Source organism: Carya illinoinensis, chromosome 15 (assembly GCF_018687715.1).
Source record: "Carya illinoinensis cultivar Pawnee chromosome 15, C.illinoinensisPawnee_v1, whole genome shotgun sequence".
Classification (NCBI taxonomy): Eukaryota; Viridiplantae; Streptophyta; class Magnoliopsida; order Fagales; family Juglandaceae; genus Carya; species Carya illinoinensis.
The window spans coordinates 46,466,314-46,486,699 of NC_056766.1; the positions used below are offsets into that span (position 1 = coordinate 46,466,314).

The window sequence follows — 20,386 nt, forward strand, 5'->3', positions numbered from 1 at the left end:
AATTTTTTTCTTCTATAAATTCTAGTTTTAGTTAAGAAATTTTATTAGATTTTGATAAATAGGAGAAAAAATATTAAATCAAAATAATATAAAGTTACAAAATTATTTTTAAATATTATTTTTATATTAAATTTTTTAAAAAATTATATTAAATTTTTATTTAAATAATGATTAGATATAAAAATTAAAAATTTAAAATAAAATATTATTTTATATTTAAAGAATGTTTAACAAAAAAAAAATTAGAAAAAATTATCTCATTTGATCTTTATCTCTAAAAATATATAAACAAAAAAAAAAAGCCATGAAAATGGGAAAACGGAAAAGTAAAAATAAAACATAATGGTCCGAATGGAATCACAGCTAAAGGTTGTGTTGGTTCCTTTCCGCAACTTTCGCTGCTAAGCATTCGAAACGAATCGAACCAAACCCTTCCCCCTAGGTTCCTGATCTCTCTCTCTTTCTTCTGAGTCTTCTCTGCTTGCAGCTCCTTCAACCGTCGCGGCGATCTCGGTCAGTTTGTGTTTTTTGCCTTTCGTTTTCCGCTTTGTTTTTTATTCATTATGGTAGAAATGGACCGTGATGCGCCTTAGCCCAAAACGATTTTCTCATAGGTTACCCAGCTAGTGAATTAAGATTCCTTCAAATTTCAAAAGCTAGCTCCAACTTGATTTAAGATTTTAGAACGTGAGCGATTGAAACCAGTAGAAAGTCACAATTTTGAGGGCGAAACAAATACGCAAGTACTCTTGACCCTTTAACATATCATATGCGAGAAAAATTAAGGGGATGGAACCTAGTGAAACAGAGAAATTTGGGTTGTCTGTTCGAACTAATGTAGTTTTTATATCGATTCAAAAATAAACAAATTCTATTTAACTATCGCAAATGGTTGGTTCCATCTCTATTCTTGATTGGAGTTCTGCAACTGAGTGGTGGGTATTTAAAACACTACTACTTACTGTGAAATTTGGAACAATTATAAAAAAAGCTTCCAAACACAATTATATGAGTGATGTGTTTGATGCGTCAAAAGGTGTTTACAAAGAGGTTTTTTCTTCTTATTTCTCTCTTTTTTTGCTTTTCCCTTATACTATTTTGGAAACTGAAGACTGAGGCTAGTTCTCTGCTATTCTGGTGTCCTACGAACTGAACAGTCCAATGTTTGGAATCCTATTTCTTTTTTCTTCTATTTTCCTGCAGTTCTGTTCATTATTATCATCGTAATCCTTTGTATTATTCATTTCTCTCTCTAGTGTAGTTGGTAGGAGGCAAGATATGTCGAGGTTCCTTGTGGAAGGGAAGGTGGTGGAAAGTGTTGATTTGTTGAAGAAGAGACACTGGCCATGGAGATTGGATGTATGGCCCTTTGCTATTATTTATGTTGTGTGGTTAACCACCATTGTTCCTAGCATAGATATTGGGGATGCTGCCATTGTTTTGGGTGGACTTGTAGCTCTTCACATTCTGGTCTGGCTCTTTACGGCTTGGTTTGTCGATTTCAAATGCTTTGTCAAATATAGTAAGGTATGCAATATTCCTCATATCTCAATCAATAAAAATGACATATATAACATATGTAATTGTCAGTGTATGAGACTCATTTGAGTACTTGAGGAAGTGAATTGAAATTACAATCCTTCCAACCTATGTAATGGATTTTGAAATTTGCTTACAAATGAATTTTTCAGTTTCACGGTGTTGTCTTTTAGTTGAAAGAATGCAAGTTTCTGTTGCTAGATTTTGGGATGCAAGTTTGGGATTTTATTGGGGCTTATTTATGTATTCAGGTTAATGATATTCACCAAGCAGATGCATGCAAGATTACTCCGGCCAAGTTTTCTGGTTCTAAAGAAGTAGTGGCTCTTCATTTTCGTAAATTAGTAAGTCCAATCTGTCTTCTTAAAATTATTCTCCCTGATTATAAAGAAATATTACAGTTTTTTGCTTCTTAAGGACTTTTTAATTGTAATAAAACTTTATAACTCACCTCTGTCTGTGAGGTTTTAGAGATTAATCTTGTGGATTGATATTCTCATGGGCATTCACTTCTTTAATAAGTTTCTCATCATTGGTTGACATTCTGAGCTTTGTAAAAGCTCTTAAAAGATAAAGCTTGAGATTTTTGTGTAGGTGGATCTGGCGAACTTTGAAATAGAAATGTACGTTTTAATCAGCAAGTTGCAGTTCTATATGTAGTTGATTTATTGAAGTCTGATAGATGCAGTATTGGATGCTTAGAGTTCATTAAGTAAATGATATATGGAACTGTAAATTGCTGATTTGACCTGGTAAAACCCTTTGGTTAAAAGATATCGTGTATTCTTTCATTGTTTCCCTTTGGTTTATCAAATTTGTTTTTTGGTAGGTAAACAAAACTTTATTACTCAAAGACTAGGCCTAGCCCAGTATATACAAGAAACAGCCCTCTTAAGCGGGTGCAAGAGAGACAAGTTGAATGGAGAAGTTTTGATATCTGAATTAATTATTCACTAGTCGGGCATCGTATGCATGAATATTTAAGTTAAGTTCTTATATTTGTAGATAAAGGTGTTTAAAAATTTCCTGTTCAGTACTTCGTTCCTTGGGGCAGCTTCTATAGATTTATATGGGCTGAATTTTCATTTTTTTGTCTCTTTTTCTATTTATAATTAGGTGTTGATCATGTATACTTCTTGTGTACTCAAGCTGCACCCTTGATGTTTATTTATATAATCTTCTAGTACTTTTCATGAAAAAAATGTGTAGATAGATAGATAATCGGTATCTTTGTACCGGTGGCTTATGTTGTTGGCAATTTTGTTTCAGTTGTGAAATTTATATGCTTGATGATGTAGTCCTTCCCTTGAACAGCCAGCAGGTTCTTCATCATCAGTGGATTTGGAAGAGATATACTTTGAATTCAGAAAGCAATGCTTCATCTATTCAAGGGAAAAGGAGACCTTTTGCAAGCTTACTTACCCTACCAAGGAAACCGTTGGACGCTATCTCAAAAGCACTGGCCATGGCTCTGAAGCTAAAGTTGTTGCTGCTACTGAAAAATGGGGACGAAATGCGTGGGTTACCATTGACCTTTTCCCTTATGTTGCATGTATTGGATATATTTCACTGTTTGATTTTGCTACCTAATAAATTTGAATGGAAATGTAAGATTGTATGATGATTCTTCCTTAATAGTCATAGCATCTCTCATAAGTGGTTGCTTCTGGGTATTCCTGCTTTGCTGCCTTGATGTGTACTGACATGTGTCACATGTTGGACCTATAAGCACAGGACTTCTTGCATCTGTGTATGAAAGAGGATTAGGACTAGCTATCATAGTGTCCCAATTACGTATTATGTGTGGTGTAGTAAGTTCATTTTTATAAAATTTCCAAACTCTTGTGGACCGGTACAGTTCTTGGAAAAATCGTCTTTCAAGTTGATGGTTAGATCTGACCTGACCAAAAGTAATCTGTAAGAATGTATCATATGTAGCTTATTTCCACTTACTAATACACTTTATATGCTTACATTATCATACACTATGTATATTGATTTCTTTTAAATGGACCAGTACAGTTCTTGGAAAAAATTGTATTTCAATTTGATGGTCAGATCTGTTCTGACAAAAAATTATTGGTATAAATGCTTCAAATGGAGCTTATTTTCACTTACTAATACACTTTATATGCGTACATTAGCATACACCATAAATATCGATCTTTTTTGATCAGAGGAAGTATGTTTGGGATCCTGTTATTATTATCATTTTTAATAACACCAGTTGCTTCTATATTCCTCGTCTTTTTAGTGTTTTACATATCATCATTTATTTGCCTCATATTTTAATTTCTAAGTTTTGGATATAAATTACTAAGTTTTGTCGTCTCATGCCTTCTCCAAGTGGTGCCAATTGACATCAATAAATTGGACAAGGATTTATAGCCCTCTTTATTCATTTATGTTTATGTACTGACCTAATATTTGATATTGATTCATTTATAGCCTTCTTTGTTCATTTATTTTGCCAATAAATTATAAAGCTGTATAATTTACTTCTTATGTATAAAAAAAAAAAAATTAAAATTATAAAGCTGATTAATTGAGTCTTGAGCTCAGGGAGAATGTGTTTATTGATAACCTGGGTGGGGTGTCATGCGGAAAGATCTTTGACTTTTCTTTTACATGTTCTGCACATGATGAATCCATAGTGCCCGTGTACCAGTTGAAATTATATTTGTTTAGTTTGCATCACGTGCTTATCTTTAAGTGGTTTCTTTATTTTTTCCTCTTATTAGGTCATGTCATATTATTAGAAATTGATCTTTCTGAGATTGTCAGACTGGTCTTGGCTTTAGTGATTGAATTCTGATCCTTAATGCTATTTCTTTGTCATGTAGATTTGATTACCCTCAACCTACCTTCCAGAAATTAATGAAAGAGCACTGCATGGAACCCTTTTTTGTATTTCAGGTCATCTCTACTCAGTCCTTTCTGTCTCTGTCTCTGTCTCTGTCTATCTCATATTCCCAGTCTTCATTTTATCTATTTTTGTTCTGTTCTTCACTCCTTTGCTATTTGTTATGCCATCCCTGCATGCAGGTGTTCTGCGTTGGTCTATGGTGTTTAGATGAGTATTGGTACTACAGTTTGTTCACTCTATTCATGCTGTTTATGTTCGAGTCAACTATGGCAAAAAGTCGGCTAAAGACTTTGACTGAGCTAAGACGAGTTAGAGTGGATGGCCAGACTCTCATGGCATATCGTTGTGGGAAGTATGTTATCTTTATGTCAATAACCTGGTTCTTCAATTGTAAAATAAATAAGTTCATTTTCAGGTTTTTCCATAGATGTGTCTATTTATGTGAGCATTTGTTTTTACAGATGGGTTAAACTCACTGGTACTGATTTATTGCCTGGGGATGTTGTCTCCATTGGGCGTTCTTCTGGTCCAAATGGAGAAGATAAGTCTGTACCAGCAGACATGCTTATATTAGCTGGAAATGCTATTGTGAATGAAGCCATTCTCACAGGCGAGTCTACCCCACAATGGAAGGTGGTTCTCTATTTCTATTAATTTGTTTTCATTGCGTTTTCATTGTGCTTACTGATGGATCTGACATGGGGCTTCTAAAATGACTATGTCCTTTGCAGGTGTAGGTGAAATGTAAATGTTTAAAAAGGAAATGTTCTTTCATGAGTTTGGGCAATCGTGTATCTTAGATTTCTGTTTTTTATTTATTTTATTCTTTGATATAATTCTAAATTAGTTCAAAATAGAGTTATAATAGTATTCTAAATATATTGTGCACTAGGCCCCTTTCTGTTGGTTATGTGGTTATTAGCATGATTCTGAGACAAACTTATAAAAAAGCATAATTGGTAGAATTACAATCTTCAGGTGGCTCATAAGAGTGTTAGGAACTGATTCTTCCTTCAAAAACAGGAAGGTGAAAAAATGATAGCAGATTAGATCAGTGTTGATAATACTTGTTTTTTTATACGTGATAAGACTTTATCAAAATGTGCAGAAGGCAGCTCAAGAATGCATGATGTGTATAAGAGAGACACCTATCTAGGAGAAAGAGATACAAGAAAATCATGAAAGTTAGGTTCATTGAAGTCTATAGAAGTTTTTCTTTTTGATTAGTAGAGTCTATAGAATTTTTTCCAAGGAGAGTATCAAAAAATAAATTTTTGAGCTCTTCCAGATTCCGTTCGTAGTCCTCAAAATATTTAGCATTCCTTTCCTTTGAAATACAACATATGAGACAATTGGTTACCATCTTCCACACTCTTGCGATCAATGTTGATAATACACAGATTGAGCTTGATATTATTTGTATAATTGTAATAGACTACAATCAAACTTGTACATTTGTTGGAATATCATATGCTTGGTGATCTACTTGTTCCTTATGTTTGTAAATAGTCTGTACTGATGAGTTTTCTTCACTTTGGTTGTTACTGCTATTTGATTGCTTTAATATTTGCCTGAATTGCTTATTAAAAAACATAGTTGCCTGATTATCTTATGTTTTCATAGTATCTTTTTTTTGATAAGTATGTTTTCATAGTATCTTGCATAGATTCAAAATGTTAAGGTGGGAGTTTACATGGTATTTGGAGAGCACATCCTGTTCTCGCATCTCTCTTTAAAAGATAAAATAAGCTTGTATGGGTGACACATGAGCATCTTCCTATCAGGGTTTGTCGGAGCTATAAGCATATGGAGCCGGGGCATGCACATTCTCACTTTTGGCTTGGTTTTGGCTATCATATTTTCACTAATTTATAAGATGAGATCGTTTTTGTCCAGGTTTCAATCATGGGAAGAGGTACTGAGGAGAAGTTATCGATTAAGAGAGATAAAAGTCATGTTTTATTTGGTGGGACTAAGATATTGCAGCATACTCCTGATAAGGTCGGTCATATGACAGATTTATTTTTTTAATGTTGAGGCATGCTCATGCATTTTAAATAAGTTAAAGACATGAAGCATACTCCTTATAAGATGATGGATGGATGTACATTCTTTTCTTTCTGGCTTTAGTTTCCAGAATTTTCTGGATCTATTTACTTAATATCCAGGTGTTTCTCTTGTATACTTCATGTATCAGAAATTGACTCCATTCTCTACATAACAATAAATATTCTAATGTACTGCCAAAAAATATACTTTTTAAAGTTTCTTACTGGTTTTCAGACCTTTCCCCTGAAGACTCCTGATGGTGGCTGTATAGCTGTTGTTCTGAGAACTGGATTTGAAACAAGTCAGGGAAAATTGATGCGAACAATTTTATTTTCTACGGAGAGGGTAATTGATAAGAAATTCTGAGTTGGGCATTGGTTGTATACAAAGCTTTAACACCTCGTTTTCGATGTGACCTGTTTCTCCCCGTCATGTTGCAGGTTACTGCTAACAGCTGGGAAAGTGGGCTGTTCATTTTATTCTTAGTCATATTTGCAGTAATAGCTGCTGGTTATGTACTTAAAAAGGTAACTAAATGGTGCCCTTAAGGGGCTCATAATGGATTCTGATTACTACTGTATCATTCCCTTTTGTGATAGTGAGAATATCATTGATGTAGGGGTTAGAGGATCCCACGAGGAGCAAGTACAAGCTTTTGTTGAGTTGTTCACTTATTATCACTTCTGTCATCCCTCCTGAGTTGCCAATGGAATTATCAATAGCTGTTAATACATCTCTGATTGCTTTGGCACGGCGTGGAATATTTTGTACAGAGCCTTTCCGAATACCGTTTGCTGGGAAGGTACATTTTCTATTTTTACTTATATACTTTTAGCTTTGGCATCAACATATTAAACTATGTTGGTTGGCCTCATGCTTCATCTGTTATGTCTGTTTTTCTCTTCCTGGTTTTGTTGTTAAAGTTTGAACAAATATGGTGCTTGAAAAGAAAGCTATTGCTATAGAGCACATTAATTCATAGTTGCATTAAATAGAATTGTTGCTCCCACTACAGGTTGATATATGCTGTTTTGACAAAACTGGAACACTTACATCGGATGACATGGTGAGTGCCTTTTTTATTTTAAATTTAGCACATGTTCCATTTTTTGTGAAATTTTGTCTTTGGTTCTCTTTCAGGAGTTCTGTGGAGTTGGTGGGTTAACAGGAAATGTGGATTTAGAATCTGATATGTCTAAAGTGCCTCTACGTACTGTGGAAATTCTAGCTTCTTGTCATGCCCTTGTGTTTGTCGACAACAAGCTGGTATGAAACATCACAGTTTAGATGAGCAGTATTAAGGTCCCTATTTGGTCATGTATTCTTCTATGCTTGGATGTCATATGAAATTCAGTAGTTCGAACAATTGTTAGAATCTACCGAGTTTACAAGTGTAAAAAATTATATCGTTAGTAGTCTCTATGGTAGGGCTTGCGTACCAAAGTATATGAATTTTGTTATCTTTTTTATTTTTAGTTTTGCTAACGGGGGAACCAACCCATGGCAGAGCCCTTAGGACTCACTGATGGAACCTAAACCCCTGGGGAGACTAGCATAGTAACCCACCACCAGGGCCTCCCACTTAAATTGCAGTTTGATTCTAGGGGAAATTGAACCTGTGACTTGGGGCTTATGCCACAAATTCGCCCTTACTACTTGGGCTACCCACGGGTGGGTTGGGTTTTGTTATCTACTACTTATAATGATGATGATGATGATGATGATGATGATTCTTGATCATCCAGCCCTAAATAGGAGCATTTACCCCCACAGGTGACCCTAGAAACTATGCATTATTGGAGAGTAGTTCTGATCTCCACTTTTGGCATTGTTTGATATGTACGTTTCTTGAATCCTTGCCGAGCTGAAAAGTTTCATTCTTTGAATCTCATTACAATTGTGGGATTAAGCACTCGTGTGCATTTGGGTTTTTAATTTCTTGCATCAGTACTGGGGCAAGTTGAGATTTTTTTTTGATAGGTAAATAAATTTTATTGATCCATATAAATAGGCCAAGCCCGAGTACACAGGGAGTATACAAGAAAGAGCCTATTTACAATCTAAGTGCTACGGATAGTAGCAATAAAAGTCATGTAGACTCGTTCCATTCAAAACAATAGTAGATGCCTAAAGGAGTAGTGTGAAAGAAAAAAGCTCGAAAAGCATCCGGAGAGCGTTCCTTATTCTCAAAACAGCAACCATTTCTTTCGGTCCATGTGCATCACATTAAGCATAAAGGTACCATCTTCCATATAGCTGCAATCTGTCGATTCCCTCTTAGCCCTTGCCAACAAGATAGTAAATCGATCATCCTTCGTGGCATGACCCAAGCAATGCCCAGCCTCGAGAGGATCTCATCCCACAAAACTTTAACCGCGTCGCAATGAAGGAGGAGGTGGTCCACTGATTCACCATTGTGTTTGCACATGAAACACCAATCCATTATGAACAGTCCACATTTCCTTAGCTTGTCTACCGTTAGTATTTTACCATGAGACGTCACCCACCCAAAGAAAGCGACCTTGAGGGGAACCTTGCTTCTCCAAATGTTCTTCCAGGGGAAGGCATTTGGGGGGTGATTTGACAAGGCCTTATAGTACGAACGGACTGAAAATTTCTTATTCCCTGTGCACGTCCATAATAGTTTGTCTTCCCCTCTAGCCTTGATCTTCAAGTCATGTAGTGCGCTGTAGAAGTTAGTGATGGCGCCTAACTCCCAATCCTGTGCTGCTCTAGAGAATCTCACAGACCAATGTATGGAATCAGCGGTAGGGCACATATTGTCAGCCACTGAGGAATTTTGATCAAACGCTATCCTATAGATGGAAGGGAAAGCGTTTTTTAGAGCGACATCACTGCACCAAATATCATGCCAAAATCTAATTTGTGTGCCCCTTCCCACCACAAACTGCAATGACCACGAAAGTCGTCCCATCCGTTCCGAATACGTTTCCATACTCCCACACCATAAGTTCCTCTTACTTCCTTTGTGCACCAGCTACCCCACACACTTCCATATTTGCATTCTAAGATATTCTTCCATAGAGCGTCTCCCTCAAGATGATACTGCCATAACCACTTACCAAGGAGAGCCTTATTGAAGGTTCTCAAATTCCTTATGCCCAAGCCACCGCAAGACAGAGGAGTGCATACTTTATTCCATTTGATCAAATGGAATTTCTTTGTGTCCTCTAAACCTCCCCATAAGAAGTCCCGAAAATCTTCTCCAGTTTATTCGCCACTCCTGCTGGCACAGGGAATAAAGAGAGAAAGTACATTGGAAGGTTAGATAACGTACTTTTTATAAGTGTGATTTTCCCCCCCTTTGACAAGTAGATTTTCTTCTACCCTGCCAGTTTTCCTTCAATCTTCTCAATAATCCCTTCCCACACTTTTTTAGATTTATGAGGGGCCCCCAAAGGGAGTCCAAGATACTTCATAGGCAAGGATGAAACCTTGCAGCCTAGGATGGTTGCCACCGTAATTAGGTTGTTGACCGAGCCCATGGGGACTACTTCCGACTTGGATAAATTCACCTTGAGGCTTGATATAGCTTCAAAACATAGGAGAAGTGCACGTAAAGAGCGGAACTGTTCCTGATCTGGGTCACAGAAAATCAAAGTATTGTCAGCGAACAGGAGGTGGGAAACTGTCAAGCTGCCATGTGTGGAACCACCCACCGTGAAACCAGAGAGAAAACCCCTTTCCACCGCCCTTCCCAGCATTCTACTAAGCACATCCATGACCAGAATAAATAAAAGTGGGGAGAGAGGATCCCCTTGTCTCAAACCCTGAGAACTGTTGAAGAAGCCTTCAAGTGTGCTATTGACCAAAACAGAGAATCTGGCTGTTGTGATACAGTGCTTTATCCACTGACACCATCGTGCCCCAAAGCCGTACCTACCAAGGATATACAACAAAAAATCCCAATGCACATGATCAAAAGCCTTTTCCATGTCTAGTTTACATAAGATACCTGGAATGCCGGATTGGATTCTACTCTCTAGGCACTCATTGGCGATAAGGGCTGAGTCAAGAATTTGCCTTCCCTTCACAAAAGCATTTTGGGACTTCAAGACGATCTTCCCTAAGACTTCACTCAACCGCTTCGCTAAAACTTTGGAAATAATTTTGTAGACCCCACTTATCAAACTTATGAGACGGAAATCATTCACTTCCACTAACCTTACCCTCTTGGGAATGAGGGCGGTGAAAGAGGCATTGAGGCTTTTCTCGAATTTCGTGAGAGAATGAAATTCAATAAAGACCTTCATAAGATCCTCTTTAACAACGTCCCAACAAGCATAAAAGAAAGCCATAGAAAAACCATTAGGTCCCGGAGCTTTATCTTTATTTATACCTTTTAACACTCCAAGAACCTCGCTTTCATCAAAAGGCCTCTCCAACCAAGCCGCACTTGAGTGGTCAATGGTATCGAATGCTAGTTCGTCAACCTTGGGCCTCCAAGTATATTGCTCTGTCAATAGCTTCTCATAGTACTGGACAATATGCTCCTTGATGACATCTCTACCCAGTAAGACTCCGCCATCCGCATGAAGGACCTCTATAGCATTATTTCTTCGATGAGAATTTGCAACTCTATAAAAAAACTTTGTGTTCCTATCCCCTTCCTTCAACCAAAGGGCCCGTGATTTTTGTCTCCACATAATCTCCTCCGTAGCAGTAACTTTTTCCAGTTCAGCAACAACATTCAATTTTCTTGCCCTATCATCATCTGATAAAGTCCTTTCTACTTCTTTTTCATCAAAAAGTTGTAGTTCCATGAAGAGTTTGTTCCGCTGGTCATTGATGTTCCCGAAGACTTCTAGATTCCATTTTCTTAGATCATTTTTCAAAGCTTTTAGTTTCCCAGCGAGTATAAAGCTAGGAGTGCCTGTGAACTGGTAAGATGCCCACCACGCACTGACTTTCTCAACGAACCCATCCGCCTTCAACCACATGTTCTTGAACTTAAAATAGCGCGTCCTTCTTGAATACCCCCACAGTCTAGGAAAATGGAAAAATGATCTGAGCAAAGGCGGGGGAGCCGTTTTTGACAGAGTGGGAAAGTGGGCTTCCCAAGAGTAAGAAACGACGAATCTGTCTAAACGCAACCATGCCCTTCCATTTGACCTGGTAAAATCTCCCCTTGCCAAGGGAAGATCCACCAAGTCTAGATCAAACAAGAGGGTGGAGAAATCCGCCATGGCTGTATCCGAGCTAGGAACCCCTGATCGCTCACTCGGATCGGAAACCGAGTGATGTTGAAATCACCCCCTATACACCACAGCATATCCCACCAACTGCAGAGGCCAGCTATCTCATCCCAAAGAAATTTTCTGCTACTATCAAAGTTAGGCCCGTAAACACCTTCAAAACCCCAACAAAATCCATCATCCACATTAGAGAAAGAGCAAGCTATTGAGAATTCCTCAACATATTCATCTACGAGGTTAAGTGCTCTTTTGTCCCAAAACACCAGAATTCCCCTTGAAGCACCCTTGGAGGCGAGAGTGGTCCATCCCGCATACGAACAATGCCACAAGCTTCTAATGATGTTTCTATCAATGTGTTTTAGTTTTGTTTCCTGAAAACAAATAACATCCGCCTTCCATTCCCGTAAAAGGTTCTTGATTGTGAGGCGTTTTTTCGGGTCATTTAAGCCCCGAACATTCCAGGCTAGAATCTGAGGCAAGTTGAGATTTTGCTATATGTTTCCTTCTGTACTAGGGAGAGGAATGAAGAAGTTTTGAAGATCAAGAGCGGTCAATGGATGGGCTTAGAAACTTATTCAATACCATACTCCATTGGTCGATTGTAATTGGTTTCCATGAATTCCTTGTATCACTAAACTAGCATGCTTAGGTATTGCTCTTGTATGTGTCCCGTATACTTGGGCTCTTGCAGACTCTTTGATCAATAAAATTTTGTTTACCGATAAAAAAAATGTTTCCTTCTGCACTGATGAAAACAGTATTGTTTGAAAACCTTTTGCTCTATATTGCTCCTGTTCCTGTAATATTCCATGAATTACTGTAGGTCCATACTTATTATAAATGATAAGAACTGTTGGTTGTAGGTAGGTGATCCTCTGGAGAAGGCTGCACTTAAGGGAATTGACTGGAGTTATAAATCAGATGAGAAAGCCATGCCAAAAAAGTAAGCCATAACATCTTAACATTGTTAGCCTTATTGCTGTGTCATTTTAATCCTTTAATCTGGAATTAAAATGCAATTTTAAGGAAAAACTGAATTTAGCAAAGGATAGTAACCAAACTATTGACATTTATCTATGGGACCAACAAGAACCAATTTAAGTATAGCCAAGTTGATCTTTAAACCAGACACTACTTTAAAACATAGAAAAAAAGCATTGCCATGAGCAAAGATGATCTATAATTGCCTCACAAAATTGAAGTATCGTCTGCAAAGAGAAGATGAGAAATAAGCAGCCCATCAATATCCTTGATCCCAATGAAAACCGGATAATAAGGCCCCATCTGTCCATTGTAGTTATCATTTTACTCAATGCTTTCATGACAATGACGGAATGAAGTGGAGATAAAGGATCCCCCTGGCAAAAATATTATTTTTATTGTGTTATTTTTTTATAACTATTTTTATGTGTTATGGATTGCAGGGGAAGTGGCAATGCTGTTCAGATTGTTCAGCGTCATCACTTTGCATCCCACCTGAAGCGAATGGCAGTTGTTGTTCGCACTCAGGAGGAGTTTTTTGCTTTTGTAAAGGTATGTTGATTGTTACTCTGCAATCTGTATGCATGCATATAAGGATCAAGTTATGTCATTTTACTTTATGCCTTCATAATCAGATAGCTTATAAATAAGTAGTTAACATGTACTTTGTGACGAGTGAAGGTTTATCTTGGGTTATTTATGATGTTATTCTCTCAACTAGAAGAAATATTTCTCAAGATTGTATACATGTTTTCCTTTTTCATTAGCAAAGTTAGTATACTAGGTAATAGAAACATTGATAGAGCAATTTGAATGCTATAAAAAACATATGTAAAGAAATTATGGAAATATCTCACCTTGAGTTTCACACGCTATTCCCAAGTGCATTTTGGTATCTTCCCATAAGTTAGTCTGTCCTTGAGTTTTCTGGAAGTTTCATTTGAAATTGGTTATTCACCTAAATGCAGTGTGTTTTTCTAGTGTGTTATTCACCTAAATGAAGTTTCATTTAAGGACCCTCTTAACATGCTCCTCCCGTGTGTGGGTATAAATTATAACTTATTATAATTTAACCACCTAGATGATAGCTTTCTTGGAAGGGTCAGTGGGGTTCAATGAGCACCTGAGCAATTACTAGGCACTTGTAGTCCTGTCATCCTGCATACTAGATAAATACTGGGATAAGTCCTGAGGGTAGCTACAAAGTGTAAGCAATTGAGGGAATTGGGTAATGCCTCTACACATTATGAACCCAAGCTGAAGAGCAACTCTTGCGACCCCCCAATAAAAGGCCAATGGCTAAAGGTCCTTTTTTTTCCATAAAAAAATAAGAAGTTAGGTTTCTTATTGAATGGGCCAATTGAAAAACATCCATTACAGTGCAGAGTTTTTCTTGGTTATAATTGAACAGCATCATCAGAATAATATATTTTACGCTAATTTTCAGCCTACGAGTGGCTTGATTCAGTGTAAGTTGACATGTTATTTTCTTTTCAATGAATAATGTTTGATTGTCCTTTCTCCATATTTATTAATTTTATTTTAAATAGAAACTGGGATCTAAAATATGACATTGATATTGTCCTTTCCACTTGATTATTGATCTAACTATTGTTTGATATATTTGCTCTACTTCTTGTGACATGTGTTGTTGCTAGTGGTACAAGACATCCACAAAGAAGCATTTGTAGACTTGGCACAGCCTTTTTGTTTGTAGGCGCTTTTCTTTCCCGCTGTTGATAAAAAATTTTTAAATCTCATTGCAGGGTGCCCCTGAAACTATTCAGGATAGACTTCTTGATTTGCCATCATCATATGTTGAGACCTACAAGAAATATACACGTCAAGGGTCTCGTGTCCTAGCTCTTGCTTTCAAGTCCCTTCCAGATATGACAGTAAGACTTCTTTAAGATTTATTTTCTCCCCAGTTCAATAGAATTTTATTTTCCTTATTTTCTCCCATTGCATTAGGATTCTATTTTTCCTCTTAAAATCTTGATGTGAACATTGTGAAGAATTGGCTCAAAGGGGATTTTTTTTGGTTTGGAGACAGATCCAGTTCAATGTTCTCTATGTAGGGGAAAGTTTGGTTACAAGATTTTTTGGTAAATTTCAGTTGTACTTTTGACTACATGTGGTTAATTTCTCTTTCAGCAAATTTATTTCTCTCATTCCTCTGCTTTTATATAATTTACTTTACTCTACTCTTTCTCATTTGGTTATTTTGGGAACGGACAAGATGTTGTGGTAATAAGAAAGTCAGATTGAGTCATGCTTGATTTCAAAATCAACTGTTATTATATTTGTGTTACTCCAGAGTTTTGGAGCTATATTGAAGTATTAAAGTGTATTTATAAAGTGGGGGACGCACATGAATCTCATTTTATACTCAGACAGAATATACTCATTTTGCTTCTCTCTCTGGCATTACCTTCATTGATCCTACAATTCATGTGTATCTGTTATTTGACTTGCTTACTGTCTATTTATTGCATGAAGGTTAGTGAAGCTCGAAGCTTGGATAGAGATATAGTGGAGAGTGGCCTTACTTTTGCTGGTTTTGTGGTAAACGAAAAACACTTTTATTCACATCCAAATTCCTTATGTTAGATAAGTTCCTGCATGCTTTTTAATGAAATTTGCTGCTTATAAAAAGCTTTTGTAGCCAATGCTTGGTAGTTGTTACTTTTTAGCCTTCTTGTTCGTAAATGCTCATTATTTTGAGGTTCAGGTATTCAACTGTCCTATTAGAGCTGATTCAGCCACTGTCTTGTCTGAATTAAGAGGATCGTCACATGACCTGGTAAGCAACATGTTCTTCTAACTATTATGTGAGGAAAATGTCGGGAAGACTCTGTAAATTAGTTTATCTGTTAAATTTCTAACAAATAATTCAATGATGAAAATACTAGTGTGCTTTCCGAATGGTCTGGTTGGAGTTTAGCCCATTGATGCGTAAAATCTTCGCAAATTAGCCATATACTTAGATCTGGATGGATTTGGATTTTGGTTGTGCACGCTACACCTGTCCATATCAATCTAGATGCTATAGGGCCAAAGTATTTAGTACTATTGTTTTTTTTGGCTCCCTTGCCCAGTCGCCTAGTTATTTTGACTTCCTTACCCATTGGCTGCTCGACCTACTGCTAAAGTGGATCTCTAGCACTTACAGTGTAAAAATATATGGTTTTCAACAACAGGTGATGATTACTGGTGACCAAGCTCTGACAGCTTGCCACGTTGCTAGCCAAGTTCATATCATATCAAAACCTGCATTGATTCTTGGTCCAGCAAGGAATGGTGATGGGCATGAATGGATATCCCCTGATGAGACAGAGACCATTCGTTACAGGTAAATTTATTGTGTTTTTTTCTTCCTCATGTTAGCTCTCATTTTGATTGCTTAAAAAAAGTGCGATTGATATCAGTGAGAAAGAAGTTGAAGCCTTATCAGAGACTTACGATCTCTGTATCGGTGGGGACTGCATCGGAATGTTACAACAGACCTCTGCTGTTCTACGAGTGATTCCTTATGTGAAGGTGGTTATACATTACCTATGATACTTATTTTGATCTGGTGTGGTCTTTACAATTCATATCTGGATCATTGTCTCAGGTTTTTGCAAGAGTTGCTCCTGAGCAAAAAGAACTAATCATGACCACTTTCAAAATGGTGGGAAGGATGACATTGATGTGTGGGGATGGAACTAATGACGTTGGAGCTCTGAAGCAGGTAATATGTTGCTGACGATAGTTGTTTTCTCTTGTTTTTGTTTCTCAAGTTTCATGGGAAATTTCACTATTCTCAAGTAGATATGACATACTTCCCTCCAGTTATGAGACCCACTACAAATTTGGTGAAACCGCACTACTAGAACTGTTAACACTTAACACCGATATCTCAATTACATTGCTATGTAGAAGTGCCACTCCTTGTAGCCAATATCTTGGTTTTTTTGTTCTTGCTTGCTTTCCGTGTTTGTTGGTTCCCATGTTACAACCCAGCAAGAGTTGCCTTAGGTTTAGGGTTACAGTTGTATTAACATGGGTAAAGAATACTTTTAAGTCCTCCTGCCTTTTTTTTAACTAGTCTTCCAACTTAACATAATGTTTCTATTCCATCCCGAACAAGGCTGAAAATGAATAGAGTAGCTCGTGAACAGCTCGAGCTCGACTCGTGTATACTTGGTTCATTTAATAAAGGAGATGTTCGTAAACACAATATAGGTTCAAATATTAAACAAGCAAAACTCGTATAAATTCAACTCGACTTTGTTTAGACTTGTGAACAAAACTCGTATAAGCTTGGCTTGACTCGTTTGAGCTTGTTTTGAAGCTCGCAATATGTTTTATATATGTATGTGTTATATATATTACATGTTAACTATATTTTATATACTTAATTATATATTATTAATTTATTTATAGTTTACCTTATTTAATATATATATATGTTATGTTTTCAAAATGTGTATAGGATAATTTGTACAATAATATATCATACAACTACAACTATTTTTTTTCAATATATAATGATAAGTTTTTTTTATAAAAAAAAAGTTATACCATAAGAACTTTGACTCAAAATTATTTGGTTGAATGGTTAAATGGTTTGAGTTTTTTTTGTAAAATTTAAAATTTTTTTATTAATCAAAAGATACGATTAGAAATTTCAAAATAAAAAATTGAGTACTTGAGCTCGAGTCATTTGTTTATTTTTAGTCGAGCTCGAGTCGAATTCGAACAACATTAATGGTTAACAAACCGAGTTGAGCAACGATATTGGAGTTTTATTTGAGTTCGAGCGAGTAAACATGTTAATTGAGCTCGAGTACCATTGTTCGAATTCAACTCGATTTGGTTCGTTTGCAGCCCTAATCCCGAATCTTCCAACTACAGTAACTTTCCTTGCTTTTAAATTAGATGATGGAATTGATCATGCAAGTTACATGGTTGCAATTATTGAAATGGCCTGCTTACATACGCGTACAAATCTCAAAATGCTGTCTATCACCTCTGCTGTTCTAAGCACAAAGCTCTTCTTCTGTTAAGCCACATTTTTTTTCAATTATTTAAATTAAATGTAAGAAAAAAAAATTTGAAATGTCATAATGTAACCCTTCATCTTCTTGCAAACATTACATACCCGCTATTACCAATTCATTACTTGTCTCTTGCATTTCTTGTCAGTTACCCGCATTGGACATTATTATTTCTACCATTTATTGTCACTTCATTACTGGTCTCTTGCACATCCCTTGAGTTTCCACTTTGTTCGTTATTATTTTTACACTTTATTACTACAGTATCCATCTCCTGCACTTCTCGTCAGTTACTATTTTTGTTCATTATCATCATTTTGTATCCTTTCACTTATATGCATTTCATTAAAATTAGTAATAGAAAAAGATTATGTTTAAACAACTTCACACAATCAAGTTATAAACAAAATTAAAAATAGAATAAAATCATAACTTTTTTTATCGGTAAACAAGATTTACTGATCATAAGGATAGGCAAAAGCCCAAGTATACGGGATAATAAAATTAAAAAACCTAACAATGTCCCATGCATTGCGCTGGTGTGCAACTAGTTTGTATGCGCCTTGTGCACTCTGGCATTACCTTTGATCACGAGTGGAGATCAACTTATCAAAAATGATCAAAGCCATATTACTCTTTTTACAATTACGAAAGGAATGAAAAACTCCATTAATTAATATCTCTCTCTCTCTCCCTCCCTCCATCCGTCTCTCTGGTTTAGCTGTGATTTGAAATTTCAGCTGTGGCATATTTTAGTATGAAGCGTTTCAATTCTCTTACGTAGCAGGGCACAATAATTAGAAACATTTCATTCAGTATTTCTGTTACTCATGCATTTTCAATGGACAAGATAATTAAAAGGTTGCATCTAGTCATAATTTTTTGCTTAGTTTTTGCCAATATCAAATGCGGCTAAAAAAAATCTGAGAATTTTTGTTCTTTGTTTTTCAGGCCCATGTAGGAGTTGCTCTTCTGAATGCAATACCTCCAAGTCAAAGTGGAAACCCTTCTTCTGAAACGTCTAAGGATGAAAGTACAAAGTCTATCAAGTCAAAAAAATCTAAGCCCACATTGGAAGCAACTGGAAAAGCTTTGGTTCTGAATGGAGAAGGCTCTTCAAAAGGTAGAGGTAGCTCAAGATCGGATGCCACCAACATCTCTCCTGGTAATCGCCATCTGAGCCCTGCAGAGATTCAACGACAAAAGTTGAAGAAGATGATGGATGAGCTAAATGAGGAGGGTGATGGTCGCTCAGCTCCCATTGTGAAGCTTGGTGATGCCTCTATGGCATCACCATTTACTGCAAAGCATGCATCAGTTGCCCCCACCATGGACATTATTCGTCAGGGTCGCAGTACTCTAGTAACTACCCTTCAGATGTTCAAAATACTTGGCCTTAACTGCCTTGCTACGGCGTACGTGTTGAGTGTTATGTATTTGGATGGTGTCAAACTTGGAGATGTTCAGGCTACAATCAGTGGTGTGTTTACTGCTGCCTTTTTCCTTTTTATCTCACATGCCCGCCCCCTTCCCACCCTTTCAGCTGCACGGCCCCACCCTAATATCTTTTGCTCCTATGTATTCCTTTCTCTCATGGGACAGTTTGCTATCCACCTATTTTTCTTGATTTCTTCCGTGAACGAGGCTGAGAAATACATGCCAGAAGAGTGCATTGAGCCAGACTCTAATTTTCACCCCAATCTGGTGAATACGGTTTCATACATGGTGAACATGATGCTCCAGGTGGCTACCTTTGCTGTGAACTACATGGGACATCCTTTCAACCAGAGCATCTCAGAAAACAAGCCATTTTTATTTGCACTCTTGGGTGCTGTTGGTTTTTTCACGATTATAACTTCTGATCTGTTCAGGGACTTGAATGACTGGTTGAAGTTGGTGCCTTTGCCAGTGGGATTAAGGAATAAGCTAATGGTATGGGCTTTCCTCATGTTTTTGTGCTGCTACTCCTGGGAGAGAATCTTGAGGTGGATTTTCCCTGGTAAGATTCCAGCCTGGAAGAATAGACAGCGGCTTGCTGCAGATAATCTGGAGAAGAAGAAACATGCATGAGTGAAAAGGAACATTTGACAGACGTGGAAAGAACTGCATTGTGCATCATTTTAATGGCTATATGATTTGTGCCAACGGTACTGTAGCAACAGAGGCGGAGCCCGTTGAAAGGGAGATAGATAGTTGAATGGCTTTACTTTTTTGACAGTTTCCTAAGTTAAATTTTGTTGAAAAATATGAATGGTCTATATATTGCGGAGAATTTGTTGTCTACGACGGACTAGTTTCTCCTCAATAACTGTGATTTGAGATGCATTTTTTGACGTAGGAGATTCATAGCGGATAGTTTCAGCTTTCACAGCCATCATGCATGACATAAATCGATCCCACATTCCTTGTATTACGATTAGAAAAAATGAAAAACAGTTGATACAGAGATTGTTTCTTTAATTCTTGTTTATTGCTTTATATTTTTTATGTTCTTGAATGCTTGAATCGTTGGAATGGATAACCAAAACGCTCCTCATAACCCACATAATTGTGACTGAAATTTACAAGAAACAGATCATTATTGGGGAGTCTGTTATGTTGCATGAAAATATAGCAAACCAATAGGGCTAATGTCAGATCAACATGTTAGCCTTACATCGCTGGAAGTGAAACAAGATCGAAAACTACATTTA

General features: G+C 36.8%; 1 protein-coding gene across 3 annotated transcripts; it reads left to right on the forward strand.

Moving 5' to 3' along the window:
* Window positions 1-339: 339 nt before the first annotated feature.
* On the forward strand, window positions 340-20,153 carry LOC122295848 (probable manganese-transporting ATPase PDR2). 3 transcript variants are annotated; one of them, XM_043105101.1, is made up of 23 exons: window positions 340-513; window positions 1,262-1,527; window positions 1,791-1,883; window positions 2,854-3,056; window positions 4,383-4,455; window positions 4,585-4,757; window positions 4,867-5,038; window positions 6,302-6,406; window positions 6,689-6,799; window positions 6,895-6,981; window positions 7,074-7,256; window positions 7,470-7,520; window positions 7,595-7,720; window positions 12,534-12,613; window positions 13,095-13,203; window positions 14,418-14,546; window positions 15,151-15,216; window positions 15,383-15,454; window positions 15,852-16,003; window positions 16,080-16,191; window positions 16,268-16,384; window positions 18,645-19,173; window positions 19,296-19,489. In XM_043105101.1, the coding sequence occupies exons 2-23, from the start codon at window positions 1,279-1,281 to the stop codon at window positions 19,340-19,342; spliced, it is 3,039 nt and encodes a 1,012-aa protein (XP_042961035.1). In that variant the 5' UTR covers window positions 340-513; window positions 1,262-1,278; the 3' UTR covers window positions 19,343-19,489. The 3 variants fall into 3 exon arrangements, with proteins under 3 accessions (XP_042961035.1, XP_042961034.1, XP_042961033.1); XM_043105100.1 differs by having other exon boundaries at window positions 1,257-1,527; window positions 18,645-20,153; XM_043105099.1 differs by having other exon boundaries at window positions 18,645-20,153.
* The last annotated feature ends 233 nt before the right edge of the window (window positions 20,154-20,386 follow it).